The 21403-nt window shown below is 35.6% G+C and overlaps 1 protein-coding gene across 1 annotated transcript; it reads right to left on the minus strand.

The window, feature by feature from the left end:
* Positions 1 to 2375: 2375 nt before the first annotated feature.
* Positions 2376 to 19604, minus strand: pdcl3 (phosducin-like 3). Its single transcript, XM_028800610.2, has 6 exons — positions 19327 to 19604; positions 18313 to 18436; positions 15249 to 15339; positions 13822 to 13965; positions 8851 to 9059; positions 2376 to 2832 (listed from the first exon to the last, which is right to left on the minus strand). The coding sequence occupies exons 1-6, from the start codon at positions 19330 to 19332 to the stop codon at positions 2687 to 2689; spliced, it is 720 nt and encodes a 239-aa protein (XP_028656443.2). The 5' UTR covers positions 19333 to 19604; the 3' UTR covers positions 2376 to 2686.
* Positions 19605 to 21403: the final 1799 nt, after the last annotated feature.

Raw genomic sequence — 21403 nt, forward strand, 5'->3', positions numbered from 1 at the left:
AAATGACCCTCTATCTGCCGCAGCCAGGTGTTATGTGGGCATCCCCTTGGTCTGGTCCAGCCACTTGGGTCCTCAACAATGTGGCCAGATCACCCTCCAAGAATCATGCCACATGGTCATAGTGCTGTAACTGACGCTCCTTAACAATGCAGGTAATGTGCCTAATTCAGGATTCCCTGAGCAACCGTTCATTCAACACAAAGTCAAACCAACGGTTCCCAAAGATTCTTTGAATAAACACTACCAAAGTCCAGTCTTCGCCTCAGGTCACTGGATAACATCCTCATCTCACAACCATTTAGCAAAACATGAAGCACCAGGACTCTAAAGAATTGGACCTTCATCCTTTTCCAAAGATATCAGGAGCGCCACACACAACTTTTCCAGCGACCTCATGACCCCCCCATGCTCTCCCGATCCATCTACTGACTTCATATAAAGAGGAGGTAAGTAAACCTTTTGACATGGTCGACAATCTCTCCGCAGACAAACACACTGCGGATGGCTGTGCCCAAAATGTCATTAAACGCCTGGCTCTTGGGTTTTATCCAGGACACTTGCAACCACAGACACTCAAACTCCTTACTCAGTCTCAAGCCCCAATCAGAGCGTCCATTAACTGGTTATTATCAAGAGGAGTCGCAGTGCATGGCTTGATAGCAACTCCTGTCTGTACTGGGAACAGAGAAGGATGGCTGCAAGAGCTCTGAGGGCAGATAAGGAGGATTTCCTGCAAGCAAGTGACACACCATCTATGGAATGGGTGTCCAACTCTGGTCCTGAAGGGCCGCAGTAGCTGCAAGTTTTCATTCTAACCCTTTTTCTAATCAGCAAGCAGTTTTCACTGCTAATTAACTCCTTTTCCCTTCATTTTAATATCCATGTTTTTAAGGATTCAGTCCTCTGAATTAATTTGTTTCTTCATTACATGGCAGCCAAACAGAAATGAGGTGTGAAACGAGCCAACAGATGACCAGCTAAACTGGTACGTCAAATTTCAGCCAATTTCACTCCAACCAGTTTCTTAATGAGAAGCCGATTCTTGCGGTTAATTAAAGCCGTTATTGAATATCATGACTTGTTGCTGCTCTCATTCTGCCACAGCAGACTGTGGATTTTATGTTTTTTCTAAGACCACCGTCAAGATGGTTTGGTGACCTTAGCAGACCAACATGACTGAGACCTTCACCTTTATTTTCAGGTTAGCTGGTCATGTGGCGGCTTGTTTTGTGTCTCATTATTGTTTGGCTGCTCATTAATGAAAAACAACTAAGTTTTAATTGACATGTCTCTGACCCCTAAGGCAAAACAAGTTAATCAGCAACAAAAATTACTCACTAATTAAGAAGAATGTTAAGAAGTCTACCATTGACTGCATCCTGGCACTGAGGTGGATTACAAAAATTGTCTAAATTTTATAGTTGCTGTACTGCTCAGTACATATCAACCGTGTGTCAACAGATGAAGTTCTTCAGCAATGGCTGCATCTTCTAAATATTTAAACTTTGACATCAAATCTGTTAAATATGCTGCTGTAAACTAGTCTCATGCATAACACTTAGTAAAATATGTTGTTTTAATACAGTAATTTAACATTTTTGATTAGCTCTTTATTAACACGTGTCAACATGCAGGGGTTAATAATGGGGAATGTTTTTTGGAATTCTTCTTTCGGCTGCTCCCATTAGGGGTTGCCACAGCGGATCATCTTTTCCCATGTCTTCCTGTCTTCTGCATCTATGTCCTCTCCTTTACCATTTATAGTTGTTTAAAAAAAAAATAGTGTTTCCACTTTTTGAGATGAATATTTGCACTGATCACTGCCTCAGTGAACAATAAATTAAGATTAGGTCACTACCACCTTCTCCCTAACATACCATAGCTTGTTTTTTAAATCATTATTATGATAACATTCTTCAAACTAGCTAACCTAAATCAGAGTCACAGGGGAAGTCCAAGCCTGTCAATGCGGCTTGAGATGCAAAGCAGGAAACAAACGTGGACAGGGTGCCAGTCCATTACAGGGCCCACAAAGACACAAATCCAAACTAGACCTCCACCAATCTGAGAAGGAGTTAAGGTAAAATCCAAGCAGATTTGGGGAGACCATGTAACCTCCCTCAGACAACAACTGGGTGCTAGATTTGAATTCGGTACACTAGAACTGTGGGGCACAAGCACGAAATGCTGTGCCACCATTCTGTTACAGAAAACAATTGATGTTATAACACCACTGGCATATTTCTGGCTTCATGCTACCTAAAGACTACAGAAGGCTAGTGACATTCAAAAATACATTTAAGACCTCAATGTACAAATGACCTTAAAAACAAGTATATCACATGAATAGAAAAGGTGCTTTAATAGTTTCTTATAAATTTTTATTTTTTCATTTAGATCATGTCTCAACAAATCTTCTCCAAAGACAGTTTTTGTAATACTTAAAATGTAAAGAGCTGCTCAGTCTAAGAGTTAAATAATTTTCTTCTCTGCCTCGTGTGTTACTGACACATTTTTATACGATTTACTTAAGAATAAAACAAAACAAAACAAAACCTTTCAAAAAGAAGAGAATTCCATTAAAAAATACTCATGTGAGCAACATTTAATATCACTGAAAACAAAGAATGAAAAACAGTCCATTGCAAGATCGTCCATACAGACACACGATGGAAAATGTAGTGTGCTAGTAATCTTCCTCAGAGTCACTGTTGTTTGTCACAGGCATTGTGCACCTGATGGATGTCATGAGCTTATCTTCAATCTGTTTCTTTGGGTTTTCTTCCAAATCCGTTTTAATTGCTCCTGATTCTGCAAGCTTCCACTCCAGCTCTAACAAAAATAAATATGCAAAAATTTTAATTTCAAAAATAATCATGATATGAGAAAGTATATCTGCTATAGCTATATTTTAAATAATGCAGATGCCTGCATTTCAAATTACATGCAAGGCACTGCAGCTTAAAATAAGATTTATTTACTCAAGTGATACTCACTGTGTAGGATCAATGTAGGTTTTACTTTTCTCTCAAATTAAAAAGATGCTTGTTGTTACCACAATTTTTATTGCACAAAACCTGTTGATTCTCCACAGTTTTACTTAATTGTAGTTCAGTCCTTTTATGAATCATAAGCTTTTTTTAATTGCATTATTTTCTTTCAACTATATGACAATTACTAACAAGGCAAACGAGATAAGATTTTCAAGTAATTAACTATGCACGAATTTGTCATGAAAAAAAAAAGTTAAAATTTAGAAATTGAGAAAAAAAAAACTTGCAGTCTAAGGGACAGTAATTCACATGTTCACAGTAAATATTGTCAGTTTTCCTTGTTAGGTAAGGTAACAAGGTAAGCTACTTACCAATATAAATTTTCTTATGCTGCAAAAAAAAAATAAAAATGGTGCAATATTTTTCATGGCTACCTGAGGACAAGAATTTTTCTGCATGTTTTGTTGGACTGTATAAGCAATGCTTTTTTTTTTTTTTGGTACTTGCATAACAAAATACCTTACTTCTGCATTCCCTTAGGTGGTACTCTGCTATCAAAACACATTGCATCAATTCCCAAAGGTGCAGCATCAATAATGTTAGACCAGGGCATTTTTCATTGCTGCAGTGCTCATTTTTGTTGAGGTTTTAGATTATTTTTCCCCTCACAGTATATGGGACGGAAAATGACTTTAAATGAAACATGCAGGTAGAAAATATCAAATTCTACAGAACAGAGCAAACTAAGACTGTCTCTCCCACCAAAATCAGACTTCTGCACGTTTAAAGTCTCTGTAATCATGTTGCATTCAAGGAACTGGGATCATTTTATGAACAATCTACTGCTGAAATCGCTCATCACATGTGCACTGCATCCCGATTTCATCTGTGTGAAGTGCAAATGTGTTCTGCTTTGTAAAGGGTCTTAACAGGACAGTTAGAATGCCAAGATGTCCATGTAGCTTTTATCACTATCGGTCAACCGAACAGTACACAACACATTCCCTTTGCATATGAAATTTTAATAAATTATTTCTGGTGCATATAATATCTTAAATGTAAATATACTTGTATGTAGTTTCTGTAAATTTAAAAGCATACTAATATATGTTTAAGCAATATATATATTTCATAAGTGACATAGTTTAATGCCAGTTAAATGTACCACCGCCCTTTATCTATCAAGCACATCTCTCTCATTTAAAATTGTCCAAAATTTTTCCAGGGCAAGATCCAACCTGCAAACGTTGCAATCGAGCTCCAGCCTCAATGGGCCACATGTTTTGGACCTGCACCAAATTAACATCATTCTGGACCAAAATATTTAAATGCCTATCAGACGGCCTTGGCGTCACAATCCTTCCTAACTAACAGTTGTGTTTGGTGTACTCCCAGATGGGCTTGAAGTGGAGAAGAACACACAAACCGTAATCACCTTTACTACACTATTGGCACGTTGACTTATCTTGCTCAACTAGAAGAATCCTAACTTTCCTATTCTAAGTCAGTGGGTAACTGATATTATATATTATTTGAAATTAGAAAAAAAAAAATCAAATTCTCACTTAGTGGATCTGTGCAAAACATTTTTAAAACCAGGCAGGATTTAATCAATAGCATTTTAGAACAAGCTTTTTTATCCTATTTATTTTTTTTACTTACTTATTTAATTTATTTTTCCTACTATTAAAATTTTACTCTGTTGGCCTAACTCTCTTTCTCTCATGGGGGGTGGGGGGGTGGAAACGATTCAAACCTGGTTTTGTAAAATTTGACTTGCTTGTATGGAATGTTTTTGATTTTAACAAATTCAATAAAATGTTAAAAAAAAACAAAAAAAAAACACACACACACACACACCACAGCCCTACTAGGAAATGATGCTCTTGAAGTGCGAGACACTTAAGTCCAAAGTCAGATGAAGTTCCAAGGTATGTGCTGTGCACCAGAACACAGAAGCAGGAAATAAAAGTTGGTATACAGGTAGACCGACAGAGATGCAGGTTTTAACCACATGTTTAGGATCCCCAGATGGAGAGAGCACTTGGATGTTTGCAGTTGTACTCACTTAGTGGTTTAGAATGGTTTTTACATTTTATAAATTTACTTACTAAAATGCTGGTATTATATCATTTTATAAACACTAACATAGCTCACACATATGATATATTATACAGTTACTCAGACAACATAGGCTACATTCGTGGCAAAATGTATATGCAAAACTAGTGAGAGGTGGGGGGTGGGCGGGTGGGGGAGAGAGACTTAAAAACACTTAAAAAGCTTATTAAGCAAAGAAATCTGCCAATGGAGTATGCAAAATTTTGTTGAAATTGACAAGATTTCTTAAAATAAGTTAAATATTCTTTGAATACAATTTTTTTGATAAATCAATAAATCTTACAATAAGTGAAAATATTTAAATCACTTGATATAAACATTTTCACTTGCTTAGATTTCATTTTTGCAGTGTTAGTACTGTACTTTTGACAGCCCATTTCACATATCAAATTAGGAATAGGGAAACCAAATAATGGAAAAATGCAAAAACTAACTAACTGATTTGTTTAAATCAAAATCTATCAGCAATGTCAGCAACAGTATAATTTTATCAGGTCTTCCACAATGGAATTTACAGTCTTTCAGCACATTAGGAAAAGCAGGTGGTCTTATTTCTCTTTTCTCATTATTTAGTGAAAGCAGCTTTTACTAATTAAAACACTTTATGAAGAAATGAAAATGCTCTGTGACTGCCAAGAAATTTTAATATAAAAGTTAGGAGAGCTATTGAAGCAGACCGTTAAATTAAGATTCAGTAAATTTGCCTTAAGAGTTTAAGTAAAGTGAGTGGCTTTTGGAGAGCCATGATAAGTAGATTCTTATTTGATGATGTCTAGAATGTTAATAGATTATTAGTAAACTCCACAATATTTACATACATTTTTCACACTGCATATTACATTTTTAAGAAAAGGAGTGTGTTTTGGTTTATTTTTATTCCTTTCTTTGTTAATATGGCAGGCAGTGTAGTGTAGTAGTTAAATCTTTGGACTTCAGCCTTTGGGGCTGTGGGATAAAATCCATTTACCGACACCACAGACATAGAATTACTAGACGCCTCATGATCAGCAGCAACGTACATCAACGTCGCCACCATATTGTGAGTGGGCTGCATGTGCTGCTTGGGATTGTACAAACCGCTGTATGCTCCAAACCAGATCACAGGGATTACATTTCATAGGTAAGCTGAACAATTGTTTTGGTTATATTTGGTCATTAGAAAATCCCATTTTATAATCTTAACTTTAGCTTCGCCAGGCTAAGCTAGCAAAGCTATGCATTTATGTGCTCAAGTGAGCCTCCAAACAACGTTTTGGTTAAACATATTTAGTCACTAACTATATAGACTGTTGTTAGCTGTTAACATTTCTCAAACTTTTAAAGTTTCCCAAAGAAATCCACCTCAGGAAGCAGTGGGAGGTAGCCCTTAGACAGGATTTTGAGAAAGCTGTCCTGTGATGTGTGCCGTGCTAGTTTGGTAACAGATGCTGTACCAGCATCATATTATCAAAACTACCACTTGCTCACATTAAAAAACAAAGGAGGTTTGATGATTCCTTCCGAGGGTACAGTCAAGGTGGTCAAAGTAGCTGAGCGTGTTATCTGACAGTCGACATTAGGGCAAGCTGTCAGTGTATCTTTGATCAATCAATTTGTTCGGGCTGAGATTGGTTCAGATAATGCGTTTTTTTCTCAAGGAGCACATTGAGGAAACACAGTTTGAAATTGACAACCATCATTTTATACTCATGTCTTTAGTTGTGTCTGTCTTCCACAAACAAAGACTGCACCATATTGCCAGACTGAATACTCTCAAATTACAGAGTGGCAACACCCGGAAAAATCTATGTAAGACAGTTCTGTTTCAAGGATTTTAGATCCTATCCTGTATATATGTACGTAACCATATTGTGTGTGTGTGTGTGTGTGTGTGTGTGTGTGTGTGCGAGAGAGAGAGATTGAGAGAGCAATGAGTGAAATGATTTCAGAAATTAAGCCAATTTGTATAAAACAAAATTCTTTATTTTTGTCATTGAGTGTATCATTTCACTGTTAAAAGAAAGACCAACAAAGATAACTGGCAGTAACAGTGCAAAATTCACAATTGGTAGGCCAGTTTGAAAAGATAAGTTTTGAGGGTAGTTTTAAAATGTGTTATTGAATCAAGCTGACGTATATGAGAGGGAAGAGAATTCCAGAGTTGAGGAGCACTATGAGAGACACTCTGGCTCCCATAGAACCGAGCTTAATGTGTAGTACAGAAAGTAGAGCTGCAGTGAGCGAGAGGAAGTGTAAGTCTATAGGACATCAGTGAGGTAGGGGGAGGGAAGGCTGTGGAGAGCTTTAAATGTTAAGAGCAGTATTTTGTATTGTATTCTGTAGTTAACAGGGAGCCAGATAGAATAGCATTACTGTAATCTATACGTGAGGTGACTAGGGCATTAACCAATACTTCAGTATTGTGTTGCATAAGAACAGGACAAAGTCTAGAAATGTTTCGGAGATGGAAGAAGGCAGTCCGAGAAATGTTACTTATATGGGAGGAATTATTTAATAATAATAATTATTATTTAATAATTGCTAATATTAGTGTATAAATGGATATAAATAATTGCATTTAAACGATTCACCAAAATCTGTTGTATGTAAACGATACTGTTTTAAACGTTATTGTTTTTTCATCAGAAAACCCGGTTTCCACGTTTACCTGTATTAGTTTAAATGGCAGTTTTGCCACTCACAATATGGCATACTCGCCGACGTATCATGTCGACAGGGCAACACAGTGAATGCCGCGTCTATCTATATACGTCTATGACCAACACTATTTGACTGTGAGTAAATAACTTTACCTCCCTGCGTTCCAATTAGGGGAAAAAAATGTGACCAATTGTATCTCAAATGTTGCAAGTCATCTTGGATAAAGGCAGCTGCCAAAAAATAAATTATGCCACATCTTTCCAAACTCTTGTCTGTTAATCTTTGCGTCTAGCATAACTACTTTGTAACATACAGATGTTTGGTTAATGTCCACAAAGCTTCTTACTCCGACTGCTGCAGAATAATAAAGTTGTGGAATGTTACTGGTGGCAGACTAGAAGAGTAAGCTGCCGATGACCATTGTCAATTTCTTTATGTACTGTATCATTGATGGCATGTGCGGCACAATCATGAAAGCTCATTAAGTCATAGTCCTTTTTATCCATAAGAGGTGAGATCTTATGTCTCAATCTACAGAACTAAAGAACAGTGTACAGGGAAAAGTCTTGGTTAAGAACGACTCACAAAAATCTTTTTAACTATTACCTGGATAGTACGCTACTCCGTGTTATGGCAAAGATGGAATCTTGGGCTGCTGTCTTTCTTTTGTATTTTAACACAGAGTTTAAATTAGCCATTAGTAAGTAAGTAGGAAACATGCACAAATGTGTGAAATACTCATACATATAAACTTACACTAGGAAATATTAATTGTTTCTTCCCCATAGGTGATGTTATTTTACAATTGGTAGAACGTTCACATATTATAGAAGAATCTTCATTATCATGTGTTGAACACAATAAACCTCTGTGTTTTAAAAATGTGTAAATGCTTTACATAAGTTGTAATAATTGCAGAGCTTTGGGCTCAATTTATTTTTGTTTGTGTTACATAATTAGAACACAACCAAGAATAAAACTGATATAGTGCCTGCCAAACAGACAGTCATTTAGGTCTGTAATGTAACATTTTTAAATGTAAAACAGAATGCAGTGAAACATGCAAGCCAAATTAAGATCTCTCCACATTACTTACCATCAACTTTTAAATTCATGCCTCCAAAGACAAGAGGCCCAATGAACTGTGCTTTCATATCACCTTCAAAGTATACAAATACAGTAGGGAGGTTTTTGTCTGGATAGTTTGCTATACAAGTGGTAGAAATTGCCTTCAGGAATTTTGTTTGTGGAAATTTCCTTGCTAGGGTGCTGAAATGCTGGTTTATCAAGGCACACAAGGGAATGCTGCAAAAACAAGATGATTAACAAGTTTTCTAATTAAAAAAAGAACATAAAAAAACAACTCAACAGCTTAACCTATTGTACCTATAAATATTATAAAATGCATTTAAACATCTTAACAACGCTGGATGAAGTGTTGTCATGAATGGACAGGCAGCTATTTCTTATTTCATGCAAATTAAAGGTACCTGTATGATTGGCCATGGAGGTATAATATTCACTATACTTCGTAAACGTACATATCTATGCATGAAAATGCCTACTGCCACCACAGCTTCATGCACATTTGTTACAAAATTCCTATTTCTGAGGAACAATTCCATTTCACTGTGGTACATATCACAAAACAGTTATACAAATCATTGTGAAATGCTTTTTGAATGAACAACACAACTCCATCTTACGTTAGGTTATGTAGACTATTATCCTAGAGTGAAATTTGTTTCTGGCAAGAAAATAATGTGGGCTTGTGCCACAAATTTCTTAAGATCACTGTAAGTGGTCTGTCCGATTAGAAAGGGTCTAAAAATAACTAGTGATATAATTTTTTTATATGTACACAAAACAACCCAATTCTTAAAAACCTGTTTACAATCCATAGAAAATACTACTACATTTAATTTACTTGCTTTCACTACACTAGGACAATGTTATTCACATGACATCATAAATGAGTCTTATGTTAGTTTGAAATGTTTACTTATGTCAGTGAAGGCTGAGTAACATTACTCTAAAACATGTCATGATTACCTTTATTAAATACTTAAAAGTCTAAGCAGGTAACACACAATCAAAGTATTTAGGATTGGTGTCATAAGGCTCCAGAAAGAAGAATTTGATTCTTTGTTCAGCTGCTGTTTCCTACCACGTGCCATAAGCACACGTTAAATTAACTGATGACATGAAGTTAACCATGTGTAGATAAGGATGCTTGTGCTCTGGGAAGAGTCCTGCCTTGTGTTCAGAGTTGCCAAGTTAAACTCCAGCGAACTCCGATCTTGCAATTGAAAGTGAATGTTCAGAATCTAAACAGATGGTGGTCTGAATAAAATCTAAATACAATGAACAGCACAATAACATCTCATAAAATCTCACTTAACTACATTTACAACTGAAAAGAGAATAGAGGGTTTCAGGATTGTGGTTAACATACATACACATATACATACATACATATACATATATATAGATATATATATATATACATATACACACACATACACATATACATACATACATACATACTCAACCATAGAGACAGGGTGAGGAGCACAGATATTCAGGAGAAGCTCAAAGCAGAGCTGTTGCTCCTACATATCTAAATGAGCCAGTTAGGGTGGTTCAGGCATCAGATTAGGATGCCTCCTGGCCACCTCCCTGAAGAGGTTTTTCAAGCATGACCAGTCAGAAGCAGACCTTGGGGCAGGTCCAGGCCACATGGATTGCTACCCATATGACAGACCAATGGTAGAAAATGGATGGATTTCACAAGATCATGTTACTGTGGCCAACAATTCCAAGATTGTTTAAAAAACTTAGGCAACACAATGGTTACAGTTCCAAAGTTAAAATAGTTTGGAAACTTAATATGGCGTTACAAAATCCTTCTTTGACCTACAGTATATGGGTTTTCTTCAGGTACTTGGAATACCATTAAAAATCCCAAACACGTGTATATTAGGTTGATTATAACCTCTAAAGAGCACCACTGCTGGTATGTGTGTAGGTTTATAAATGTGTGTGTTATCCAAGGTTGGCCCGTGTCTTGTGCCAGGTAATCTCTGCCACCCTATCATACTGCATTGGAATAAACAGGTTTGGAAAATAAAGGATCAATTATATCACTTAGTATTTAATAGTGCAACTGCAGCTTCACAAGTTTACTCCTCACTAACATTTCTGGACAAATGCACACCTCTCTATTATATAAAAAAATCCTGGGAAGAGACAAGATTTTTTCAGGGAGATAATTTCAACTCCCGTGAGACAAGACTTTGTGCCAAGAGATTTAACCATGCCCACGGTCCACTCACCTCTCATGTGTGAATGCTAGGACAATAATTTTGTACATTCTAAATGAAACGTCAATAACTAAGCAAAGAAAAAAGGGCAGTGCGTCGAAAAGAGGCCCAAAATTCAAAAAAAAGAACAATAATAATCTAAGTGCAAATTTGGAAAATAAGGAAAGTTATAATCAGCCAGGACCAAGTGGAATTGAAAACCTAACAGGTCCAAGTGGGGGTGGAAATAAAAGACAAATAGTAGACGACAAAGTGGAACGCTGTACAGAGGTTCAAAAACGGCGTGATACACACGCAGAGCAGGTTAGAGATTATGAAAGTACTAAAATTCAAAAGTCTCAAAAAACTGATAGTAAAGATCACATTAGTGCTTACAAAACGGAAATTATTACTTGGTGAAATAACAGAACAGCGAAAAAAGCATCGAATAAATGGACATAGGTTATATGACAGAAGTATGTAGATATTGTTCTGCTTTAAAGTTTAAGTCGGAGACTTGTAGATCGTCTAATTCATGTTGCCATCAGGGAAAAGTAATGTTAATTCCCAATGAAGAGGCATATCCGCAAGAAATAAAAGATTTGTTACTTGGTGAAAGTGCATTCCACAAACACTATAGGCAAAATATCCGAATCTACAATAATCTGTTTGCGTTTGCATTGTTCATTGCTCAAAATGTAGATTTACATGATTCAGGACCATACGCTATGAGAATCTGTGGTCCCGTAACAATTAAAGCTATAAGTTTCATTTCAAAGAAACCACAATTCGGTCAGGTTTATATTTATGATCACAGAGAAGCGATGCAACATTAATTCTTTCGATTCTAATGATCAGACATATTAGAAATTCTACAGCCAATAATGGGTACAAATCCATACGTCCAAAAGTTTCACACTTGATACAAAATTCATCTGAAAAACACTGATAAAGAAGTTTTCTTTGATTTTTATATGAATCTGAAAGATCATGCTCGCATATATAATTAACCAACATATGACAAATAGTCAGCGATATTGGTTTCGAAAGACAGAGATATCAAAGACAGAGCTGATATTCATGTTTATCCAAAAGCAAAACACGATTTGTCGCAAGCAGCAGATCTGGGAAATGACTAGCGTGTAGGGCCCACACGGGGGTTGGTGAGTGAAGGGAGCAGGGGCAGAGCCCCCTTGTTTTAATAAAAAAAGAAAATCATACCTGTAATTAACATGTAGCTCAATCTCTGAGATTATTATGGTTTTTCATACAGTACTAATCAATACATAATATGCAGATGAATTTGTTTGTTTTCTTTTCATTCCTTATTGTCCAATGAACAAATCTTCAAGTTTAAATTTATTGTCAAGTGAACACAGTATACTATCATTCTTAGTTACATTTTGCCTCATAGACTAGTGAAGCTGTAAAATACCAACAACAATCTAGCACAGACAGGGAATACAACACTATGCATTGAACTTAACATCAGACAATATATATATTATATATACTGTATATTATATATACAGTATTATGAGAAACACTCATGTAGCCCTCGGTATGTGTGGCTGCGGAGTAGTTTTATGACTTGTGAATACAAACCATAAATCCAATGGTGTGAAGCATACTGTGATATTGGTAATTGCAGATTAGAAATAATAAAAGGTGCACAGGGACTTCAGAGTTCTTCTAAATGTGTGCCTTTTCAATTTTGACATTCACTCATGCCGTTTGGTTTTAAATACATTTAAAAGTAGTTTTTGGAGGGACTTTTGAACAAAGAGAACAGTATTGGCGGATTTTGTTTCTTTTAGCAACATAAAAATAGTAATAAATATATTCAGCCTAATATTGATAACACACTAAAATATCACCAAAAATTATTTGAACTGATAAGAGCTAAGTATAGGACAGTACTTTCAAGTTATCTGAATGTTCACTAAATTGGAGTAACAAAGAAACTTGTCTATGATCTTACAGACAATCCTCCTTGTTCTTTGCTACCCTGACGGTTTCCTTCTCTCTCCTCTAGGAATATGGTATATATTATTAAATATGGATTGTTTAAGATAGATTAACAGAGAGTGGAGTATGTTTTCAACACTTGTGGTCATACAGTGGCCTTCCAATGTGCTCCATAGGACATTCGGTTTTGTAGTTTATGTCATTATATAAGGAAATGTGCCAAAGACAAAAAAAGAAGAAAAAAGCGTTTGCATATCTACTGTTATTCAGAATATATTCTTTCCATTTACAATCCAATTTCTCAAAAGACTTGTGTATAAATCTTTATATGTTTACTTTAGCAAGACACAGGCTTAACCTGAAAATGAATACTTACACTAGAACATTTATAAATGTGTTTCAAGCCTACCTGGGACATCAAAAACTTCTATTGTCCAATTCCATATCGGGAGGTGCTAGATCTCCCTAAGCAGAGCGTGACATCGGTCATTTGGCATAAAATCTCTTTTTGATATACATCCAATTATTCTCTTTCCGAAATGAATTTGTTCATGTTCTTCAATTGATAACCTTAACTCCAAGCAAGCCTCCTCCCATCTACATGTTTTATTCCATTCAATGCTTTGCATAAATTAAAGTTCATGACAAAGTATGGCATCACATATCATGGAGTACCACCATGAACTTTCTTTATACCAACTTTTTAAAAACTTATTCATACTCTGAATAATTAGCAAATGCACAATTAGCTCTAACAATTGAACAGCTCAAACATCTGTCAGCAAAAGACAACTTACCCCTGTTTGTAAAGATGCAGAATAACCCATATACCCTTGCCAGCTTTATTTACTTCTTGTACATATTCCTGGCCAGATATTTCGCCAACTTCTCCAAACACATTTTTAATCTGAGAAGCTTTCCACTCAGCTATTCGTTGTTGTCTGAAAATACATAGACAAAACCTGTAGTCAGAGCAGTTTGCAGCAGACAATAAAATGTTGTTTGCCTTTTGTACTCTTAAAAAAAAACTTTTTAAAAATCTTTAGGTTTAGCATGTAAATGCTCACAATGTTAACAAATTTTATAGTGATAAAATTGGTTGCTTTTGTATTTCTATAGTTTTTACAGTATAACTTCCAGTATTCATAGAACAATATAGTAACAGTGGAGAAAGTTCACAGATGCAATACATATTTGTAAATTTACAGATATGTAAAACATAGTAAAATGAAACATTTGAATACTTAAAAAAAAAAAAAAATACAAAAAGTAAATATGCATGTATTCACCTGTTCAGTCATACTCTTTGATTGTCCCATGCTATACAACAACCACATTTTGTCAAATTATTCCACCTATCACATCCACATCTTTGCCCGCAGTAAACTGTTAGCTTGCTCTTTTCTGCACCCATGAAGTTGCTGCACATAAGACAGCAGGGGCAATGATTTGCCAATCTGTGTATGCACTTAAAAGTCTTTAAGAATTAAAGGGCATCATTTGTTTTACATAAGTCAGCACCCTCTTCACACAGGGTTTTGCTCCACACACACACCATCACTTCTTCTCTTTCAAACACACACACACAGCTAGTCCCAATTTAAAAAGTAAAATGATCAGAATTTAAATATGGTGTTGTGAAAACTATGATCTACATTTCTTTCTGCTATGTCTCTTTTAAACGACTGTAGACCTCCAGAAGTACTTGCATCATTTGCCCAACTGTCTCTGTTAATTTTTTCTAAATTATCAAGAAAATCAGCACAGATAATAATTATGTAAGGACCTACTAAATAACTCTCAAAAATTGTTAGTTAATTTAACAAATTTCATGTACATAAAAGACAGCTAACTAAATGCTTCCAGCAGAAAACAATAGGTAATACATTCCATTGTTTCAGTTATTAAGAAGTTAACCAAACAAACTTGAAGTGGTTAAATGTTTTCATTACTTTGGTACACTTTCTTTTTTACAATTACCATCAAAGAATCACTTATTATAAAAAGAACAATTTGTTGACTTTGATTAAAAGTATATTAGATCAACCAAACCAATGGGCACAATACAAATAAGATAATACTTTGGCTTTCCATATCAATCATCTATATTTCTAATCTGAAACAGATTTCTTGTGAAAATATTGACTGAAAATCAGATACAGGTGTAGGATTTCATAACTTTGCCCAATACATATATTATGAAGAGACTGTAATAGCAGCTCACCTGTACATCTCAACTGCCCGCTCATCCTCTTCATTAAATTCATCTTCATTCTCTTCTAACTCTTCTAAAGTCATATCTTCATAAGATTTTACTGGAAGAGAACAAAAAATGTCACTATATGTATTGTATTTGTCCACTGAAATGCAGATAGAACCTTCATAATACACTAACATATTAAAATAAAACAGAGTGCCATTTTATATATATCTGCTGTCTTTATAATGTCTCACTGTGACTGTCAAGTCAGAAGTTTTCTTTCTTAATTTTCTTGCTTTTTAGTCAGTCTGGTGTGTGTTCAGACCATAGTGTGTATATTGATTTTTTATATAGCTATCTATGTATACATTTATTTAAAGAACTTCTGTAAAAAGCCAAATTTTCCCCTGGGGACATATAAAGTTCTGTCTATCTAACTCAGGCTATCTCCTACTGTCAATAATCATAGAAAGCAGCAAAATAGTTATCTTATATATATATATATATATATATATATATATATATATATATATATATAAAAACGTCTACACGTGGAAGTGTATGCGTCTGTCTGGCCCGGAAGTGAGAGGTGGAGCCGGGGTAAGGGCTCTGCCTCCGAGGAAACAGAAAACTCACTTAGCTGCCAATAACACAAGGGAGGCAACCACGTCAGCAAAACGAAACTTCAGAAGAAAGACAACATCACTTAGCCGCTAACATCAGCAAAACAGTATCCCTTTCACTTTTCCTCCCGCCACTAATGCAGAGAGATACCCAGAGTAGTTCCTTTCAATTACCTGCCATCTCTACATTTCAGTTTATTTTCTGACGATTTCAATAGTTTCTAAGACCCCGGGCTTTTTACAGCATGGGCTTACATGGCTAGTACTATATAAGCTTTGAGTGTCTCAATGTTATATATGTTCAAATGTGTTTATGATAAACAAAAATGACTTTGCTGGGGGAAACTGAACCTTAGTGCACTTTTGATGGCTGACTTAAAAGCACCATTATGCTGGAGAACTGGTAATCTTTTAACAATTTTTCTATTACATTCATTTTCTTTTACATTATTTCCATGACAGCAGAGAAGCGTTGATCACTGTAAAACCCTAAAATCTGTGTGATGTGGTTTATTACCTTATTTACCTTCATTAATAAGGGACACTTTTGTACTGAAAAGAAATACACTTTTTGCTTAAAAAAAAAAAAGAAAAAAAAAAAAAAAAAAAAAGCCAAATTCTTTTATTTATCTGTACTCCCCCTACAACATTTTAAGATTCAATTTTTGATGCTTAATAATATAGACCAGATTAAAAGTAAGTAGTTTTACTCTTGTTCCAGCAAATAGTCTAAAGTCGAACTCCCTAAACCTTATGTATTTAAATATATTGCATTGTGCCACAATATTGGTTCATCAGTTTTGAGGGGCCATGCACCAACATTGTTGTTGCCATTTTTTCTTTTTTTGCCATCTTTAAACCATTATTCTATCAAAATAAAAATAAAAAAACAGTGACAACTAAGTGGAAAAGGATGCTACAGCTCCTGTAGCATGGGCTTGGAAAAATGACAAGTCCAACTTTGTGCAGTTTGTCTGCACTCTCGGCTCATCACAGTGGTTTTTCCAATAGTCTTGTTTCAATTTCTTTTGACAGTTCTCCTTTATCATGCTACAGTGAACATTAACAACAACAGCTTCACTTTTTTAGCACATTTTCATACAAGGAATGTAGCTTAAAGTGATTTACATGATGTCAAAGTAGTTAATTGCAAAGAAAAACAAATTAAAATTAGATTACAATAAAAATGCATAAATAGTATAAAAATAATGCACAATTAAATAAGACAGATACATAATTAAGAGAAATAGAGTTCTTAAATATACAATTGTTTTTTCAAGTCTCTAACTGACAGTCTGATGATAAAGTCAGTTGGCCAGGAAAAAAAAAAAAAGCTAAATATTGAGCAAACATGCAAAGGAAAGACTGTGCTGTATTGCAGTTGGATGTGGGAAGCTGCAGATTGTATTAATACTTTTAGAGGCGTTCAACTGTATACAATTTTGGGTTACATTTGATCTCAAGCCAACTGAAATTCACTGTTTTACAACCACAGAATTAAATTAGGTATATTCCACATGTCTAGACAAATGGGATTTCTTAAATTTGTAATTTAGACATAATTCCATCAAAATACATTTTATATGTCAATATTGTGTCAGCGGACATATTAATGATTTTTTAAAATTTTTTAATATTTTTCATACAAGTAACATAGTATCATATTATTATTTAATTTTATACTGCTGGTTTATGATTCAAATCAATGGCCTGTGGAGCATACATATTCTTCCAGATTTTTTTTTTTTTTTATAAACCCAGGAACTCTAGTTTTCACCTCACAACCCTAAGATGTGCATGTCAGGTTAACTTTCAAATCTTAGTGGACTCATCCTAGTGAGTGCGAGTATGTGCAAGAGTACGCTGTGATGGACCGGTGCTCTGTCAGCCTATCCTGAAAAATAAAAACATCAACAAAAAGTTGCAACCAATTGTAAGAAGGCTTGCAACAATATATTTTGTAGTAAATAATATTGATTACATATAAATTATTTTCATAAACAGCAAAAATTAAACAGTTTTATATGCCGATGCTGCATGCAAATTGTATAAAATAATACTTTAATCTATTACTGTGTGTTTGTTTTATTTTCTCCAGCTTACCTGGAGTTTTTTTTCTCTGTTATCCCCAGCCATCTGACCTTATCTTCAGAGACTTAAAAACAAATCTATATATAAGGACTCAAACTCTCTGTTAATAATATATCTATCTTATGTTTGTATTATTTATTTTTGTACGTTTTATTCATTATTCTTCTTATCTATTTTTAATTTGTTTTTCTTTGCTTTTAACTATTTCATTGACATCTTCTAAAGCACTTATTACATTCTGTGTATGAAAAATTACCTACCAAAATAAATGTTGATGCCAACACTTTTTACATATAACACTTTCTCGTCTTTCCCCATTGCAGCCACATGTATGAAATAAAATATATAAAAGTGACATAGGGATCATTACATACCTACAGATGCTTGCTGTATTATTTGATCTTCCTCCTCTTCTTCTTCCTCCCTGGGCTTTTCCTTTGGAGGAAGGATTCCCTTTTTCCTCAGGATGTCATTCCACTCTGTGTCAGCATTAGGGTCCTTAAAAAAAATAAAATAAAATGTATCCAAACATTACTATGAATGATTCTGGGGCAGATGCCTTGAACATAATGTAACATGGACTTGATATGAATAGGCTAATTGATCTAGTGCCTTTCAACTGAAACCTCATAGCAAGGTTCTTCTTAAATACAGACGCACAGCTCAACTGCGTAGCTAGTTGTTTTACTATTGCATCACTAGTTAAGCAGCTTCATCAGGATACATACCGTGGATCAAAGAAGGGAATTAAAGAAATTCACATACTTGTGCATTAAGGAAAGGGATGGAAATATGTTTTCATCCTCACAACCAACCTGATAAATAAAAACTGTTCTAAAAATAAATCTATTAAAATGAGTATCTAAAACCCATTGCACGGAGCAGCTGACAGTGCCAGCTGGATTGACAGCAGCTTGACTATATAAGGTGTTGATGTTCATTAATACTACTTCTAGTTTATACTCAACTGTTCTGTATAAAAATGTCTAAAACAGAAGCCACTTTGAGAGAAGTAGCTTTAACACATGGAAAATACTTTATTTGAAATACAATAATTAGTATAGATACCGAAATGTATTTTACTTAGAAATGCATATAGTGTAGATACCGAGTCTTTCAATTACTTACAGAATACAGATTAAAAACAATTTACTAGACCGATTAAATACAATATCATATATCAAACAGTAATCACCAAACTGTTGCCGATTGATTTTATTTCAACAAAACGTAAACACATCACAAAACTACAGCAGTTCGACGTTGCTAGCTAGCCATCTCAAAGAACGATACCATACATGTATTCAAGAACTTTTGTCCACAGAACTATTTTGACTTCTCTATTACTGTGTTCTATATTGTGAAAGTCAAAAATCTGTAGGTCTCACCTGCATATTGCCTCGCCTTGTTTAATCCGCCGCGATCACGTCGATATCTTTGGACAAGGAAGTTACGCAAAGATAGAGCAACTGCAAAATTGGAACCCGATTGGTTTAAAACAAATTCCTATAATTTCCAATATAGAGTTTTCTTTCTTCTTCAGTGTAATGGCCTTGTTTCAGTACAAACCGACTATATGTCACGATGAATTCACGGTCTCTGCTCACACCAGTGTCGACTCTGAAACGGGCCATTCAACAGCTGTTCCTAGTTGTCTTGCGGAGTTGTCTGCTTGTTACACCAGCTTCCTGTCACTCGCTTCAGCTTGCCCAAATAAGGCAAAAGAGATGCGCGAGCAGCAGCTGTTTCGTTGTGAGCATGCGTACAGTGCCGGTCTCGCAGCAGTTTGTGCCATTCACGTGGGAAAAATGGATACCTTGGGGAGTGTCTAATCGTCTGCAGTCGGACTAACGCTTTTAGAAACTGGATTGTTCACACCTATAAAACCACTTTAGGGTGTCGTGCTGCTGTTCAATCGTTATTTTTATTTGATACGAACTAGCCTGGGGTAGCTTTTTCAATTGTATATCCTGCCATGCATTTCCTATTTTTTAACTAAATTGAACCGATTTTGGAAATCTAAAACCGACACACGATACGTTACAGTTTGGTGCAAGGTATCCACAACCGTTATCGCTAAATAGTGAAGGGTGCAGACACCTTAATTTGACAGTTGTTTAAAACGTGAGTTTTCTTTTAAAGAGAGTACAGTTGTATACATCGTCATATTTTAACCGTTCCCAAGGCACATTTTAAAGCTCGTGGTGAAAGGGCTTTTTCTGTCTGTGCACCCAAGCTCTGGAACTCCTTACCTTTAGTGGTTAGGCAAGCCACTTCAGTCACCACATTCAAATCACACCTAAAAACGCACTTCTTCACATTGGCTTTTAATTCTTAACCTGTCTTATTCCCACTTGCTTTTTGCTATTTCTCTGTTTTATTGGGTCCCCTGACCTGTTTTTTTTTAGTGTCTCTGTTTTAATTCTCTCTTAATGTTTGTTTTTTTTAATATTTTGCTTTTAGTCTTGCTTGTTTTAACTGTACAGCGCTTCGGTCAGTTGTAATGCTGTGTTTTTAAGCGCTTAACAAATAAAAATGATATGGTATATTTTGTTATGTGAGCTATGCACCAATCAGCCACAACATTTTAACCACTGACAGATGAAGTGAATAACTTTAACTATCTCGTTACAGTGGCACTTGTCAAGGGGTGGGATATATTAGGAGGCAAGTAAACAGTCCTTGAAGGTGATGTGTTGGAAGGTGGAAAAATGAGCAAGTGTAAAGATCTGAGAGAGTTTGACAAGGACCAAATTGTAATGGCTAGATGACTGGGTGAGCATTTCAAAAATTGCCAGTCTTGTGTGGTGTTCCCAGTATGTAGTGGTTAAAGCCTACCAAAAGTGGTCCAAAGAAGGACAACTGGTAAACAGGCATCAGTGTCATTGGTGCCCAAGGCTCATTGATGGGGAGCAAAGTCTAGTCCATCTGGTCCAGTCTCACAGAAGAGTTACTGTAGCACAAATTGCTGAAAAACCTTTGCTGGCCACAAGAGAAAGGTGGCAAAATACTCAGTGCTTCGCAGCTTACAACATATGGGGCTGCAGAGGTTCAGACCACCCAGAGTACCCATGCTGACCCCTGTCCACCGCTGAAAGCATCTTCAATGGTTACATGAGCATTCACTTCCTCTGTCAGTGGTTTTAATGTTGTGGCTGATTGGCCTTTCTTTTAGATCATGTGGATGGGGAGGGGTGTGTGTGTGTCATGGGGAAGAGATGGCAGCAGGATGCGCTATGGGAAGATGACCAGCTGGCAGAGGCATTGTGATACTCACGATAATGTTCTGCTGAGAATCCTTAGGTGTTGACATTCATGTGTATGCATCTGTAATGCATACCACCTACTTAAAAGATTATTGCATATATACCCTTTCTTGGCAATGGTATTCCATGATGGTAGTGACCTCTTTCAGCAGGATAATGCACTCTGTCTCACGGGAAAAATTCTTAGGGATAATTGTTT

The sequence above is a fragment of the Erpetoichthys calabaricus genome, chromosome 4 (assembly GCF_900747795.2).
Source record: "Erpetoichthys calabaricus chromosome 4, fErpCal1.3, whole genome shotgun sequence".
Lineage (NCBI taxonomy): Eukaryota > Metazoa > Chordata > Cladistia > Polypteriformes > Polypteridae > Erpetoichthys > Erpetoichthys calabaricus.